Source organism: Schistocerca cancellata, chromosome 2 (assembly GCF_023864275.1).
Source record: "Schistocerca cancellata isolate TAMUIC-IGC-003103 chromosome 2, iqSchCanc2.1, whole genome shotgun sequence".
Classification (NCBI taxonomy): Eukaryota; Metazoa; Arthropoda; class Insecta; order Orthoptera; family Acrididae; genus Schistocerca; species Schistocerca cancellata.
Genome location: NC_064627.1, coordinates 432774721 through 432790160, shown reverse-complemented (window position 1 = coordinate 432790160; position 15440 = coordinate 432774721). Strand labels below are relative to the sequence as shown.

At 42.6% G+C, this 15440-nt stretch overlaps 2 protein-coding genes across 2 annotated transcripts in view; both read right to left on the bottom strand.

The window, feature by feature from the left end:
• LOC126154757 (forkhead box protein J1.2-like) overlaps positions 1-15440 on the bottom strand; it is a 269235-nt gene that overhangs the window by 131144 nt on the left and 122651 nt on the right. The window lies entirely within an intron of this gene.
• LOC126154741 (uncharacterized) overlaps positions 9045-15440 on the bottom strand; it is a 30511-nt gene continuing 24115 nt past the window's right edge. The window contains exon 2 of the mRNA XM_049916182.1: positions 9045-9934. Coding sequence (XP_049772139.1) covers positions 9315-9934 — 620 coding nt within the window. The 3' untranslated portion in view covers positions 9045-9314. The remainder of the gene's footprint in view (positions 9935-15440) is intronic.

Below are 15440 nucleotides of genomic sequence, written 5' to 3'. Positions count from 1 at the left end.
CCCTCATCCTCCTTACAGTCGCGATCTCTCCCCATGCGATTTCCGTATTGTTGCTACACTGAAGAAAGATATTCGTGGCCGTAGATTTGCTTTGGAAAAAGAGGTCCACGCATGGGCACAAGCACGGTTCTGTGGGCAACCACAAACATTTTAACATGAAGGTATTGACTACCTTGTCTCTCAATGAGGTAAATTTATTTAGAGTTACGGAGATTATTTTTAGAATAATAAACAATTTACATATTTTTTCCATCTGTCTCGTTTTCATTTGACAACACCTTACAAACGAAAGATCCAGACAACGGAAGGTTCTGCTATTTATCAAACGCCGCTACTCGCTGAAAGTGTTCGAAATTATAACCCAACAAAGTTGTCCATATCCCATACACAAATGTAGCAGCAGAAAGACGGCATACCACATTTCGGCCCACGCGACATGAAGGTTTCCAGCATATCAAGAAGCATTTCTTTTTCTTCACTTTTCTTTACGTTGTATGGTGACTAATACGGGGATAAAAAGACATAGCAAACGCTCGGTGCTTCGCTGACAATGTCTTCTTACACTAATAAAAAAGTGTGAGTTAATGTGGAAAACGTGAAGCAGTCTCACAACTAAAGTGAACACAGACATTTCACCGAAATCGATCCACATTAAGCCTTCGAAGATTCTAACAGTACCTAACGCGTCTGCGACATTTTATCATAATTATGTACATTGCTAAATTCAAGAATACTTGAAGTGGCTGTGACCGTTGGCGAGTGTTGGTCGCTGTTGCGAGCGACAACATTGGTTTCCTGGCTTACGGAGGGCGGGAGCCGTTCTCGCGCCTGGAGGGAAGTGTCCGGATTTTTGTTAATTTGGCGAAGGGGTGGTGTCCTGGCCTGGTTCAAAGGAGAATACGCTTTGGAAAACGAACTCCTCAAAGTGCCGACATGCAGCAGCACTTTACAGTAGAGCTACGAACGTTAGCAGGTAACAGCCAATATCAGTGCCTACTTGCTGCTCTGGAGACTGAACGGCCCAGAGGCCAGCATGTGAAAATAACTTCGTACAGCTGGTAGCAACTCGTGAAGTCAGGAGCTGGTCGGCAGCCCTGGTCGGGTGCTGGTGGATTTTCGAGTCCTCTGGGGTGGGGCCGGTATGGTGGTCTCTGGTTCGGAACTGTAGTCACGGATCATTAAAGCTTTTCTCTCGGCGTGGAAAGTTTAGAATGTGTTCCTAAGTGCGTTCCCATGCGTGCGGATGGGAAGGATGTCTGTTTTCAAGGCGGCTGTTACTGTTAAGTGAGCGTACACGGACAATTTACGAAGAGGTCACGTGACAGAGCTTGAACCCCTAGCTAATTGATGTGGCGCTCACTGAACGAAATGGGCTTGACGAGGATTATTAGACGAGCATAAACTGTGTTTTGCTTCTATGGGAATTCGAACAGTGGACTTCTGGTGTACGTCCTTATTCCAATTAACCTTCGACTGTGATCTTGTATTGTTTACAGGAGATGCTAGACCTGGTTGGTAACAGTGTAGAGCAGTGCTAATACTGACATGTAGGAAGGACGACACTTTGACCGCATCGAAGGGGAAAGGGGGGGGGGGGGGGCAGGCGTAGTGGCCACTCAAAGAGAAATTCAGTTTTCACCAAACAATGGTTATTCATAGAAGCTTACCATTTAAAAGTTTTGAATCTATATTTTATAAGACATCACACCAAATATATTAAGTGAAAAAGTAATATATTGGAGCTACAGCCATTTTTCTGACGGCTTATGTAGTGACCAACTTTCCACACCTGAGCGGGTGGTACCGTGGCCGTGCCATCGCAACAGGATCCGATGTTTCTTTCATCTAATTTCTGGGCACGTTTTCTAGGCATCTTCTTTACGCCCTACTAGCTGAAAGAATACCACACGACTGCAGCACACTGTTTTGAATCGGACTTTTGTATTAGGCTAAATATAACAGACTAAAGACAGTTTTAAATACTATAACGTTGTTAATTCAAAATTGTCACAAAGGGATAGAATGGCTTACATATATAAAAGGATGTGGAAGTCAGTCTGATGTGTAATATTTTGCGTGACATATGGAAGTAACTGTTACTGGGGTGAACACCTTGGCCACTTTTCCCGACGAGTAGGGTGGCCACTTTTGCAGGTCGGTCGCCATGCCAGCATAAGCAATGCACAGGAGAAACTATCATATTGAAATAAATAATAAGGAACAACATTTGTAGACCGAAAGACGTTATTTAAACACTGATATTGTTCAAATTATTACTCTTCATACAAATGAGACCACAAAAGTAATATTAATGACCTATCTTACGTCCGACGACTCAAAAACAAAATAAAAAAGATTTTATTAAAATAAAAAGGAAAAGCTTCCTCGGTCAATCTCGACTACAACAATGACGATGAATATTAAAACTCGTTTGGCCATTTCTCGGCAAGTCGCAGGCTGTTCAAATTAAAAGATATCCAATGGCCACTTATCCCGTCCTGACCAAATTACATCTTCCCCTACCGATTAATTGATAACATACAAAAATTAGTACATTGAGTTAATTAATAACAGTAATTGCATTATGAGGCACGATCACAAATGTTTACTAAATGTTTCGAAAGTCATTTTTCTTTCTTAATTGAAAACATACATAAATTAGTACGTTACGTTAATTAATAACAGTAATTACAATATGAGGCACTATCACAAATGTTTACAAAAATTTTTAATGTTATTTATCTTTAACTCAGTGCGTTGTATCACAACGGTCTTAATTGGATTTCATATTACTTGCTGCAAACATGAAGCACATTTGAAGACGACCGCCTGCGTAACGCACATTCACGAATCCAGGTTTCTTCCGTTTGACATTTATACTACAGCAGCTGACCCGTGCTATTTGCCCACTTTTCTGAGTTGTCAGCATTCGAAAAAAAAAAAGAATAAAATATCCCCCCTCTCATTTCTATTCACCCCGACGTAAGCTCACGACCGAATTCACCAACGTCAATTAAAGTCAAGCTCATCTTAAAATATTAGTCTCTGTAAGTATTTTTGTTTGTTACTGAGGAAGGAAAATACTCTCCTAACGTTTTTTGATTCTGCTCTTAGCTGCTAGAAGCATATTATTATACACTGAAGCACCAAAGAAACTGGTACAGACATGCGTATTCAAATACAGAGAAAACGTAACGTCGCAGAAGACACCACACACAACACGGAAAATTTCAGGCTACTGATCAATACTGCATAACTTCCTGTCCAATAACGACATTCACAACATAGGATGGTGAGGACAGACCGTTGATCAACGCATGAAGACGTTATGCAAAGATAAAAAGAATAAAGTTGTACCTTTGTCTTAGGTCTATAATTGGCGAAATTCCGTAATAAAAAAAATACCGTTACGTACAATGATAGAGAAAATAAATTTATGGTAAGTTCTACTGGACCGAACTGCTGAGGTCATCGGTCCCTAGGCTTACACATTACTTAATGAAAGAGCCACGGTAATGACGAATTATAGCTGAGTATGTGCGTTTGCAGATGATACTGAAACTGAGTCCAGAGGAAGGCATATATGAAAAGTTTTGACATGGTCTTGTGAACTGAGTCTCATTGCAAAGAAAAGAAAAAAATTATAATGTCCACATCTAAGTCCAGCAAACGCAATGCACTTTAATGATGTTTCACAAATATTTCAAACGGGTCAGATGTTTCAGTTATACAAGTGCCCTTTCACCTAGTGATAACAATGTATGCAGTATAACGGAGAAAGGAAACAAGCAGAAAATAAATATTTCGGAAGCCTCTTCATTTACAAGACCAAAAACATTGAAAGCGTATTCTTCCCTTGTGTGACCAGTCGTCACATTTGTGTCATGACACAAGCAGCAAATAATAATAAGAATACTACTATTACTACTACTACTACTACTACTAATAATAATAATAATAATAACAGAACGTCTGAGAAAGGAAAGAAATAATAATAATAATAATTATTATTATTATTAAGAAATGAGTTTCTGTTAGAAAACAAGGGCAGCAGTGCAGATGACCTTGACTCAGACCACCCAAAGTGAAATTCTGAGGAAACATTTCAGACGCCTTCAAAATCAGGACGATTGTTAATATACAGATGAGCTGTCGCCTTACATTTCAACTGTGATCTCGAGAAAGCCATACACGAATAGCACAAAGACCTGCCTAATAGAAGAGTAAAAATGGGGACACAATCGATAGCAGGAGCTATGACCTAGCTTTCACGGATGATGTTGCGATCTTCCTCGACTGCCTAGGCACATACACTAAACAAATCAATGAACACAAAACTCAAGCGGCCAAGTCGGGCTTCCGGATATTATTCGAGAAAACAAATTTTATAACACCAAGCAGGCGCCTAGAGAGCCAGATGTTGATCACAAAAAAATCAGGCGGGCTGAAACGTTGAAGCAGGAAAGTAGACAAGAATGAGAAAGCAGTCTTCAGATGTAGGATGTGGCGTAACAGCTGACTAGTGCTGTTTGCAACACACAATCCTCGTATTTGAGCCAGGCTCAGTCATTATTGTGAAGTCATTCGACCAGACGCAGCACAATGTGTCACGTTCAATAGGAACTGTTGGAACTAGAAGGAGACATAGGCTCCATAACAAAGAGTGGTTAGTTAAGAAGACGCCACAGCAACGAACTGTACTTTCATGTGGATAAAGTGCAGATACCACGCGAAAAAGGAAGATTGCTTTCTACGGAAACTTAAAACGAATGGGCAGGAATAGACTGACCATGCAGATTTGTACCCATTTCCTGTGTAAAAAACAACAAAGTGGACTTGGTTCCGTGGGAGCTTCAGGAAGTGCGAAACACAAACGAGGATATCAGGAACGTGATTTTACCATAAAGAAACTTAGATCACGTCAGCATTTCCGAGAAAAGCCGAAGTTGAAAACTGGCGTGATATGGTCTGAGGAAATAAAAGAGACTCACAGAAAACGAACTGGGAGAAATGTGTGCGAGTTAAAGCTAAAAGACTGACAACGCTGAAATAACGGCAGAAACGAAATAAGATGAATAATTTAAGGGCTATTTGAGTTCGAATCCTGCGAAATATTAATTGGCCTACTAGAGAGACAGATGGTTTGAGAATAAGATATGAGACTGAATTACAAACACCTACCAACGAACATTACTATAGATACATGTATTAACTCGTAGAAAACGCGTTGAATGGCACACACTGGGGTGACAACATTCATGGGATACCTCCTGTTATCGTTTCGGACCTCCTTTTCCCCGGTGTAGTTCAGCGACTCGACGTGGCGTGGACTCAACATGTCGTTAGAAGTCCCCTGCAGAAATATTGAGCCATGCTGTCTCTACAGCAGTCCATAATTGTAAAACTGTTGCCAGTGCTTGATTTTATGCACGATCTGACCTCTGGATTATGTCCTATAAATGTTCTATGGGGGTTCATGTCGAGCGAAGTTGGTGGCCAATCATTCGCTGTCATCCATTGTCCAGTACGTTTTTTAAACCAATCGCAAATACCTGTGGTCCAGTGGCGCAGTATTATTCATAAAAATTCCATTGTTGAAAAGCTGCAAGTGGTCTCCAAGTAGCCGAACAAAAACATTTCCCAGTGTATGATGGTTCAGTTGGACCATAGGACCTTGTCCATTCCTTGTAAACACAACCAACACTATTATGGTGCCACCAACTTGCACTGTGCCTTGTTGACAACTTGGCTCCATGGCTTCGTATGGGCTGCACCACACTCGAGCCCTAATATCAGCTCTTACCAACTAAAATCGGGAGTCATCTACCCACGGCACGATTTTCCAATTGTCTAGTGTGCAAGCGATGTGGTCACGAACCCAGGAGAGGCCCTGCAGGCAATGTGCTGTGAGCAAAGGCACTCCTGTCGGTCGTCTGCTGCCACAGTCCAGTAACGCCAGATTTCGCCACACTCTTCTAACGGATACGTTCGTCGTACGTTACACATTGATTTCTGCAGTTATTTCGCGTAGCGTTGCTTGTCTGTTAGCAATGAAAACTCTAAGCGGACGCTGATGCTCTCGGTTGTTAAGTGGAGGCCTTTGGCCACTGTTGTCCGTTGTGAGAGGTAATATTTGAAATTTGGAATTCTCGGCACACTCTTGACACTGTGGATCTCGGAATATTGAGTTTCTTAACGATTTCCGAAATGGAATGTCGCATGCATCTAGCTCCAACTACCATTAAGCGTTCAAAGTGTGTTGATTCCAGTCGTGAGGCCATAATCACGTCGGAATGCTTTTCACGTGAATCACCTGAGTACAAATGACATCTCCGCCAATTCACTATCTCCTGTATGTGTGCGTGTTGCTACCCCTTGACTTTTGCGCTTTCAGTATATGCCAGGAGGCATAAGAGAATAATTACAGACCGGCGGACAAGGGTGTAATGGCTGGATAATACGTGCTGACAACCACAAAATGTAAATTCCAGGATGCATAAGAAAGGTAGACAAGTTGTAACTGGAGGAGGTGACACAGTATTTAAGGCACTGACCCCGTATCTGGGAGACCCCGTATATTCAACCTGAGTTAGGTTTTCTGGGGTTTCGGTAAGTATTACATGGATATTGACAGCAGGATGATTGCTTGGATTCGACCACTGCCGTAGTCCAAATGTCCTTCGTGCCTTGACGTGATGCTTAACTTTGAGGCTGTCTTCCTTTAACAGAGACGTATGGAGAGAGGCTAAGGTCCAGAAAGGTCTGACGTGGCAAACAAGAAATTCAGTCTGCACCATGGATACCCTCTTTTATGGAATTACTAAAGAAGTCCTTATCAAAATTCTGATTACTGCAGCAGGCAGGTACGAACTCGACAATTCATAAAATTCAGAGGAAGGGTACACTAATCCCTTACCCGAATATCACTACTTGACCTTTAGCTAGAAGAGCGGGTACTCGTACCTGGGCAGACATTATTGCTAAGTTTGGAGAAGAATAAAAAACGGTGTTACATCCGGATAAATACTGTCACCTCCGGTTCCATACCAAAAACAAACAAGAAAAGCGAAGAAAGACACGTTTTAATCCAGAACAAAACTGTACCTGGCAAAATGAGGAAATGTACTTATCACAGTATGTTTTGCACAAAGCTAAAAAGTCATATCTTAAAAATATGACTGTATTACTTCGAAGTGAATAAACTTACTTCTTTTAAACACTTGTCGGAGTATTATGATAAAATTTACTTTAAAAAAAATGTATATTAGGCTAATGCTGCAACACTTCTACAACATGGCTCACAGACGTGTTGCGGGGAATGGATATTAGAAAAATCACCAATCTGTCTCTATCTGTGGAGTTTGGATGCTGGTGATGAGGGCAGTTCTCGACAAGTTATAGAGTTTTGATGGTGAAATGACAAAAGTTGCGAATTTTTTTTGAGACGACTGAAAATCGTAGCAACAAACCTTACTTGCTTGTGTTATGTCTTGAAGACTAGTTCGTTGGACCTCTCCACGCAACTTTATTCTGTGCAAGCCTCTTCATCTCTGCGTAACTACAGCAGCCTACATTTATTCCGCTCTGCTTCCTGTAGTGAAACCTTAGACTGCGTGTACAATTTTTACTTTTTACCCCTACCCCCCAGACACACACACACACACACACACTTCTCTTTTCTAAACTTACGATATCGTGATGACTCAGGATGTGCTCTATCAGCCGACTACTAAAAAGTCAAGTTGTGATACAAATTGTTCTCCTAAATTCGAATCTTCAACATTTTTCTGTAGAACCACATTTTAAAAGCCTCTATACTCTTCTGGCGATCTGAAGTTTTCCCGGCGTATTTCCAATTTGAGCAGTTCTCGGGTAGCCGACCGGGTAGCGTCGTAATTTCTCCATAAAATTTCGGCAGACGTATACGCTGCCATCTTCAGGTGGTTCCTGATTAATGCTGTGCTGTTCCTCTCGGCGCAGCAGTTCTGCTCGAAGGCTGCGATCAGGAGAGCCTTCCACCAGAACTGCAGCACCTCGAGACAACATTTCGGACAAACGGGTACAACCAGAAGCAAATAAGATACACACTCAGACAGACTGCGCCAAGAGAACAAGAAGAGGAAACAGTAGAACACAAGTCATCTGCGTGCATTCCGTTTGTCGGAAACACCTCAAGAAAAATCGGTAGAATCCTGGGGAAACACAATGTGAAATGTGTATTCCGACCCCCTGCAAAAGCTTTGACTGTAGAGGGTTCAGTGAAAGATAACCTAGGCCTTCAAAAACCAGGCGCTTATCAAATTCCCTGTCAGTGCGGAAAATCATACACTGGGGAGACAGTCCGCACTGTAGAAGAGAGGTGCCGCGAACACAAGCGCCATACCGAATTACGCCAGGTCACTAAATCAGCCGTGGCTGACCATTGTATAAAGACTGGCCATACTATGGACTATGAAAAAACAAAAATACTCTGTCAATTCTCCTACTTCTGGGACTGCGTTACTAAAGACGCCATCGAAATCAGACTACAGGACGCTCTAATTAATAAAGACAGCAGCCTTCAACTTAGTCAGGCTTGGAACCCTGCACTCAGCCTGGAGAGAAAGATGCGGTCCCAGAGATCGAGGACCGCCCCAGGCGGCGGCAGCAGGGAGACTGCAGACTCCAGTTCAGATCCAGGCGCCGCTTCCCCCACCACCTCCAGTAGCCGCCGCGCCGGCCGCACCGAGGACACCAGGAGAGGAACGGTGGAGGGGGTAACGGCTAGTATATATAGGGCGCCGAGAGGAACATCACAGCATTCGTCAGGAACCACCTGAAGATGGCAGCGTGTACGTCTGCCGAAATATTGTGAAGAAATTACGACGCTACCCGGTCGGATACCCGAGAACTGTTCAAATATTCTTGTCTGAAATGTTTATCGTCCACGTTGATCATTAGAACATTTCAAAAGCTACGCTCTTACTTACCAGTCCTAAATTTATTGTTGACGTTGAAGGCATATGGGTATATTGAAGTAACATAAAAATAAAAACGTATTTTCTATGAAAGTAGTCACTTTATCCATAAATGGCACGCTATAAAAAAGAAATAATTACAAAAAACTGTAAACATTTACAGAAATCATAGCTACACGCTGCTGATGTGTAAAGCAAAGCACTGAAGTCCGTTACTGTAGCGTCATAACACATTGTACAAAGCGTCTAACAAAAATACATTTCTCAGTCATTAAGACAGTAGTGAGGTGAGACCCGTAGCTACGTAGGACGCCAGACCGCGAGCGGCGGTGCGCACCGGTAGTAGAGTTCGCACAGTCACGACGAGGCGTACTCGTTGTACACGAGCTCGAGTATCTTCATGCGCAGGAGCAGCTTCCGCGAGTAGTTCATGTTCCTCATGTAGGGCAGGAGCGACTTGAAGAAGAGCAGCTCGTCGCTGTCCACGTCCTGGATCTCGCGCTCGGTGAGCGAGAGCGCCTTGGTCTCGGCCGAGGCGTCGGCGCACGCGTCGCTCTCGAGGTGGTGCCGGCGGCGCGAGGAGCGCTTGTGCGGCGGCAGCATGAACGAGACGGGCGCGTGCGCGATCGTGTCGCTGAACGAGGTGCTCTCCGACAGGTCGGGGAAGTGCGGCAGCGCGGGGAACTCCGTCTTGATGTGGCGCCGCTTCGCCTCGCTCTTCAGCGTCTCCTCGTCCGCGTCGTACTGAGAGCTGTCCACCGTCGCCTGCTTACTGTCCTCGCAGAACAGCTGCTGCTCCAGACTGCGCGGCCGGTACTTGCTGCCGATGGTCCGCTTCGTGAAGCTCATCAGGTGGAAGAAGGGCCAGTTGGACGTCGCCTCCGTCGCCGAGCCCTCGCCACCCGTGTGCGACACCTTAGCGAGCTCGCACCGGTAGTAGTCCTTCAGGCTCTTCCATCTCTTCTTCACCGCCGTGCCTGCAAACAGAACACACAGTTAATGGCACATTCCGTAGACGTGTTAAACACGAAACAAACATAACTACTCTGTCCAACTCAAGTTGTACACCGACGGAAATGCAAAGTGTTATCCTTGACCTCGAACGCCACCACACAGACTACAGTATTTCCAGGCTTGCGAGATTTGATAATTCAGGGATTTGATAATTCAGATTTAATCGTATGCAAGCTTATTATCCATAAAGATAAACGCCATTTTCACAGTCGCCTTAGATTGTTTGCAGATGATGCTGTCATTTTTATCGTCCAGTAAAGAAATCAGAAGATCAAAGCAAATTGCAAAACGATTTAGAAAAGATATCTGTATTGTGCGAAAATTGGCAATTGACCCTAAATAATGAAAAGTGTGAGAGGTCATCCACATGAGTGCTGAAAGAAATCAATTATACTTCGGTTATACAGAAGCATGCTGAAGATTAGATGGGTAGATCGCATAACTAATGAGGAGGTATTGAATAGAATTGAAGAGAAATTTGTGGCACAACTTGACTAGAAGAAGAGATCGGTTGGTAGGGCATATTCTGAGGCATCAAGGGATCACCAATCTGGTGTTGGAGGGCAGCGTGGAGGGTAAAAATCGTAGAGGGAGACCAAGAGATGGATACATTACACAGATTTAGAAGGATGTAGGTTGCAGTAGCTACTGGGAGATGAAGAAACTTGCACAGGATAGAGTAGCATGGAGAGCTGCATCAAACCAGTCTCTGGACTGAAGACCACACGATAAATCAGTCGCCGGCCGGTGTGGCCGTGCAGTTCTAGGCGCTTCAGTCTGGAACCGCGTGACCGCTACGGTCGCAGGTTCGAATCCTGCCTCGGGCATGGATGTGTGTGATGTCCTTAGGTTAGTTAGGTTTAAGTAGTTCTAAGTTCTAGGGGACTGATGACCACAGATGTTAAGTCCCACAGTGCTCAGAGCCATTGATAAATCAGTCAAATATAAAGGCCCTAAAATCATCTAAATACCTACGAATGATAATTACAAATAACTTCAATTGGAAAGAATACACAGAAAATGTTGTGAGAAAGGCGAACCAAAGACTGCGATTTATTGGCAGGAGTCTTAGAAGATTCAACAGATCTACTAAAGAAACTGCCTACGCTACCATTGTCCGTCGTAGTGTGAAAGTGGTTCGCTGAACCCTCTGCCAGTCACTTAAGTGTGATTTGCGGAGTATCCATGTAGATGTAGACCTAGATGAAGAATGATGTGAGTAGGAGTACTGAGTGTGTGTATCGTTACTGGTAAACTTCACGCGGAGACCGCAGAGCACCGTGCCCGGAGGAAGTGCACATGCAGCTTACCACCATCTTTTGAATTCCGAGAAAGGTTGAACCATTGGCCTGGGGGAACTTGGAGCTTCATACCAACACACTGCACGGACTATTGGCTATAGTGCAATGACAGCAGAACTAGATGGAATCAGGACAACACTGCACCAAGAACAGTGCGCTCAGGACCTTCCAGAAGGACTGCACCACAAGAAATCGTAGGATTGTTCTGCTGGCTCTGGCGATCGGACGGCTGACAATAGCTGAAATCGGGGCAGAGATAACAGGGAGTACCACGGAAAATGTTACTGGGGGCTGAGTTAAGATCTCGTTTACCGCTGACACCATGCCAGAGTCAACACAGACTTACGCGGTAAATAGTCAGAGTCAACTGGAACACCGTGTGGCATTGTGTTGTGTTCAGCGATGGGGTCAAATAGACGTCAGTGTGTTCGTGAACGAACTGGTGAAAGTTCACTGGAAGCAGTGATTTCTCGAGATGCATACAACTCCGAGAATCATGATACGGGGAGCTATTGTATATGACACTAGGATGGACTCGGCAGTTGTTGAAGGGAGACTAAATGTTCGTCAGAATGGAACAAGAATGGTGAACCCTGTTGATCAAACGTAAAATTATAAAAAAATTTAAAAACTTTCTACTATTTTCAATATGTTGTCTCAAACATATTCAAAATGAAAAATTCTTTTTAATACAAAGTAATGACAAGTTTCGGTAGCTTAACTACCATCTTCAGATGGTAAATGAAAAATTGCCGTAAGTAACAATTAAGTAAAAATGCTTATTTTAAAAATTAACAGGGAATTAACATACCACATGTAATATTATAAATGCACTAGCAATGTACAACACCGTTGCATCGTCCATAAAATTCTTATTTTATGTCTTATTTTACATTTCATTATCTGCTTACGGACGTTTGCTCCCATTCTGACAATGTCAGATATATGCAGTAAACCCTGTTGTCATACCCTTTGGGATCGCGTTACTAAATGGTATATTTCAACAGGATAATGCAAACTGCGTACACACTATAAACGCCTTGAACATTGTATAGATCCTTAACTGGCCGGCCCGTACCCTGTAACTGGTGCTCACAGAGCATGTCTCGGATGCGATGGGAAAAAGTATTGTTTCATACCAGCTTCTAGCCAGCAATCGTCATTCACAGACACAGTCTGTGTTTCAGACAAGACAAGAAGTTCCGCAAGATGATCTCTGAAGGCTGTTTTCTTGCATGCACAACGGATACAAGAGCGTATTCGTGCCCATAGGGTCACAGCTCGTACTGATGGTGATGGACATCACTTCTCGATGAAGTGAATGTTTAATCATTTAATACCCATGACATCATGAACAATTTTACAAATTTCGATAAATATATCACTTGTGGTTCATGTTGTAACACTTTCCATTTCCGTCTGTATCGTATTCATGAAAGATACAATGAGGGAAGTAAAGGATTATTTCTGTCTTGGAGTTGTTTAAGTCAGGATGGTCGGACGGGGATTAGAACTGCCGTCTTCCCGAATGAGATCGGAGTCTTACCTCTGTGCCATCTCGCTCGAGTACAAGAAATGAGTCAGGGGCTTAATGAAATTGTTACAGACCCATATCACTGACCTCAATTTGCAATAGGATTTTGGAGCATATACTGTACTCGAACATTATGAATCACCTTGAAGTAAATGACTTATTGATACATAACCAACACGAATCAGAAAATATCGTTCTTGTGCAACTCATCTAGCTCTTTATTCCCATGAAGTAATGAGAGCTGTCTACAAGGGACCTCAGATCGATTCCATATTCCTAGATTTCCAGAAGGCTTTTGATACCGTTCCTCAAAAGCGACTATTAATCAAATTGCGTGCATATGGCGTATCGTCTCAGTTGCGTGACTGGATTCGTGATTTCCTCTCAGATCGGCCACAGTTCGTAGTGATAGACAGCAAATCATCGAGTAGAACAGAAGTAATATATGGCGTTCCGCAAGGTAGTGTCATAGGCCCTCTGCTGTTCCTGATTTATATAAATGACCTAGGTGATAATCTGAGCAGCCCCCTTAGATTGTTGCAGATGACGCTGTAATTTACCGTCTAGTAAAATCATCAGACGATCGATTCCAATTACAAAATAATCTAGAGAGAATTTCTGTATGGTGCGAAAAGTGTCAATTAGCACTAAACACAGAAAAGCGCGAGGTCATCTACATGGGTACTAAAAGAAATCCGATAAATTTTGAGTATACGATAAATCGCACAAATCTAAGGGCTGTCAATTCGACTAAATACCTAGCACTTACAATTAAGAGCAACTTAAATTGGAAAGACCACATAGATAATATTGTGGGGAAGGCGAAACAAAGACTGCGCTTCGTTGGCAGAACACTTAGAAGATGCGACAAATCCACTAAAGACACAGCCTACATTACACTTGTCCGTCCTCTGCTGGAATATTGCTGCGCGGTATGGGATCCTTACCAGGTAGGATTGACGGAGGACATAGAAAAAGTGCAAAAAAGGGCAGCTCGTTCCGTGTTATCGCGCAATAGGGGTGAGAGTGTCACTGAAATGATACGCGAGTTGGGGTGGCAGTCACTCAAACAAAGGCGGTTTCCTTTGCGGCGAGATCTATTTACCAAATTTCAATCACCAACTTTCTATCCGAATGTGTAAATATTTTGTTGACACCAACCTACGTATGGAGAAATGATCATCATAATAAAATAAGAGAAATCAGAGCTCGAACGGAAAAATTTAGGTATTCCTTTTTCCCACGCGCCATTCGAGAGTGGAATGGTAGAGAAGTAGTATGAAAATGGTTCGATGAACCCCCTGCCAGGCACTTATGTGAGAATTGCAGAGTAACCATGTAGATGTAGATGAAATTGAACGTATAATCACGGTTTGCGGATCAGGTTGAAATGCTGTGTGACTGATTGTAAAACTTGGACAACAAACTCTTGAAGAGGTGGACGAATGTTGCTATGGCGTAAGTATTTCCGAATAAAAACAATCTTGGTTGCGAAATTATTTAACATCAATAACGCGTTTCACCCTTTTGTCGCAGGATCAGACTGCCTATAAAAACAAGAAACCAATCAATTAGAAACGAACAGAGGAAGGTGCATGGTCCTATCTTGTACAAATGGTCAGGAAAATGAACTAAAACTAATAGAAACTTACGTAAAAGTGGCTGGTTATTTAGCTCATCTGTCATAAAGCCATATAAAATGGAAAATGAAAGCAAGAATAACTTCGCAACCAATACTGTTTTTATTAAGAAAAAATATAAACTCTGAGGTCTGAAGAAAAATAAAAAAAACTATTTTAGGAGAGCAGCTCTGTATGGATGCAAAAAATGGGCCATGATGAAGATGGAAACGAAACCATTAAAAGTCTTGTTACAGGAGATTTTTGAAGATCGGATGGTTGATCGAGTAAGGGATGCAGAAGTCCTGTAACGATTAGACGAGGAACATTGTCTAATAAAGAACTTAGTGAAACGAAGAGATAAAATGGTTGGGAAGATATGCGACAAGAGTCGTTGCTGTTCGGATAGTGGATGTGGCAGGCCCGGATACGAATACATAAGGCAGAGCATCGATAATCGATGAAACTGGTAGGCCGAAACGAAGAGAGTAGCTGGCAGGTAGCAAGAGTGGCTGAGATGCATCAAATCAACCTTAGTGTTGACTGCAAAAACAGCTGCAGTTTCGAAGTAACGGGAATGTCCTTCATTTTTATAAACACGTTTAAGATATCGAAATAATATCTGTGCTAAATATTACAGAATGCCAAGAGGCAAACTATTTCTCTACTCAATTAACTTATGGAATCTTTATTTCTGTTTTTGCGGCGTTCAACGTGTTTTTAAAAGAGGAGTGTAATGAAACAAGGTCTGTTGGTGTGTATACAAAAATATCCTACTACAAAAAGGCAAAAAAGGAGCTAAATCTTTTAGTGACACTTTCAGTATCACAACGTTGGGAGCCAGTTTATATGGTGCACAATTTGTTAGCTCTTGTTGAGAAACTAATCATGTAATGAACTTCGTTAGGCGCATTTTGAGAAGCTACGTAGTTATAAAACCATTACGTTACCTAACTTGAGAAGCTAAATCACGTTAGTTACTAACTGTAAAGAGTGCACTTAAATGAAATACTTG